The 1,418-nt window shown below is 40.1% G+C and overlaps 1 protein-coding gene across 1 annotated transcript; it reads left to right on the top strand.

Annotated features, from left to right (window-relative positions):
* Nucleotides 1-152: 152 nt before the first annotated feature.
* On the top strand, nt 153-1,384 carry LOC105316205 (putative sodium-coupled neutral amino acid transporter 10). Its single transcript, XM_011411022.2, has 5 exons — nt 153-319; nt 388-505; nt 551-596; nt 966-1,203; nt 1,254-1,384. The coding sequence occupies exons 1-5, from the start codon at nt 233-235 to the stop codon at nt 1,365-1,367; spliced, it is 603 nt and encodes a 200-aa protein (XP_011409324.1). The 5' UTR covers nt 153-232; the 3' UTR covers nt 1,368-1,384.
* The last annotated feature ends 34 nt before the right edge of the window (nt 1,385-1,418 follow it).

Raw genomic sequence — 1,418 nt, 5'->3', positions numbered from 1 at the left:
CAATAGCTCTAAAATCCTCCTCACACGTCAATATCGGATTATCAGGAAGGAACGCTATAGGATAATTGGCATGTGCGGTTAATTAATATGGGCGGTGTTGGGAGGGGCCAAAATTAAAATGGCGTGTATCTAGGTGTGGTCAGGCGTGGTAACTTAATTTTTATAAAGAAGTTGATTTCATGATTTCATTCTTGTTCTTGGGTGGAGAACGTTGCATTTGTTAGTGTGCAATATGGAGGGTGACACTCGTTGGGTCATAAACCTTGGTAACAGCATATGTGGCGTCTCTCTCCTCGTTCTACCTTACTGTTTCTCACAAGTGAGCCGATGATCATAAATTAATCTAAATTCCATGTCATTTCATTGTTTTATTGTCTTGTGTGCTAGTGTGGAGTGTTGTTGGGTGGCTTGTTGCTGGTGTCTGCCGCTCTGATGACACTGTGGTCCACACAGCTACTGGTTGACTGTATATACGAAAAGAAATCAATATCTTGCGAAGGGATAGGTAAGAAAAAATGTATAAATGAAAATAAGCAAAGCCTTTTTACAGCATTTGCACTTTACGGGAGATATGGCAAGCTTTTATTGGAAGTTAGGTGAGAATAAGTACCGTAAATCCTTAAATAGAAGCCGCATTTGAATAAACGCCGGGGTAGCAATAAAATTAAAGTATAAATACGCAACACTAGCCTAGGAGTGACTCAGTAGTCTAGTGGATAATGCTTGAAGTTCCAGAAGTCAAAAGCATGAGGTTACGGGTTAGAATCCCGCTCTGGGCTGACGTTTTTTTATTTTTTATATATTTTTTCGAGATCCAAATACCATTTTAGGAAATAGACGCCCGGGCTTTTATTTAAGGAAATACGGTACATGTGTAATTAGCAAATGATATACGTACACATGTGTATTTCTATTTCATTATGCTATTATCAATGTGTACCTGTTGGTAAATTGTCTCTTTTCAGCTGTGCTTTGTTCATGGTCGGAACATGCTCCGCTTTCTTTGTGATAATAGCCGACCTTGCTCCAGTCGTGTTTGCTTGGGTAGCGTCAATTCCTCCTGATCTCCCTTACCTTAGGATTCTTATTCTCTTCTCTCTCGGAGTCTCCGTTATTTTTCCACTCTCGCTCTTACGACAGCTAGATTCTCTGAGTACCCTGAGTACAGCATCGATTGGTTTTTATGCCTGGCTCACAATCCAGGTTCTCACTCAAATTGCGTCTATTTTATTTTATGTCTCTCTTTTTTTCAGTTGATAGTCTATGCCCTACAGAAGGTTGGCACAACAGAAATTAGTTTATGGAAGTCGGCAGGGATACTCCACACTGTCCCTATTTATGCCATGTCTCTCTCCTGCCACCTGTAAGAATAGCGTCTTTTTGATATGCATACATGTACATGTATCAATAGCCTTGTA

The sequence above is a fragment of the Amphimedon queenslandica genome, unplaced genomic scaffold (genome assembly GCF_000090795.2).
Source record: "Amphimedon queenslandica unplaced genomic scaffold, v1.1 AMPQUscaffold_3541_Cont24466, whole genome shotgun sequence".
Classification (NCBI taxonomy): domain Eukaryota; kingdom Metazoa; phylum Porifera; class Demospongiae; order Haplosclerida; family Niphatidae; genus Amphimedon; species Amphimedon queenslandica.
Note: the sequence above shows the minus strand (reverse complement) of the source record. Positions and strands in the feature narration are given on the sequence as shown.

Coding starts and splice junctions, on each gene's coding strand:
- LOC105316205 (XM_011411022.2), top strand. CDS start 233: ATGGAGGGTGACACTCGTTGGGTCATAAACCTTGGTAACAGCATATGT. Junction 320..387: donor TACCTTACTGTTTCTCACAA/GTGAGCCGATGA, acceptor CTTGTGTGCTAG/TGTGGAGTGTTGTTGGGTGG. Junction 506..550: donor AATATCTTGCGAAGGGATAG/GTAAGAAAAAAT, acceptor GCCTTTTTACAG/CATTTGCACTTTACGGGAGA.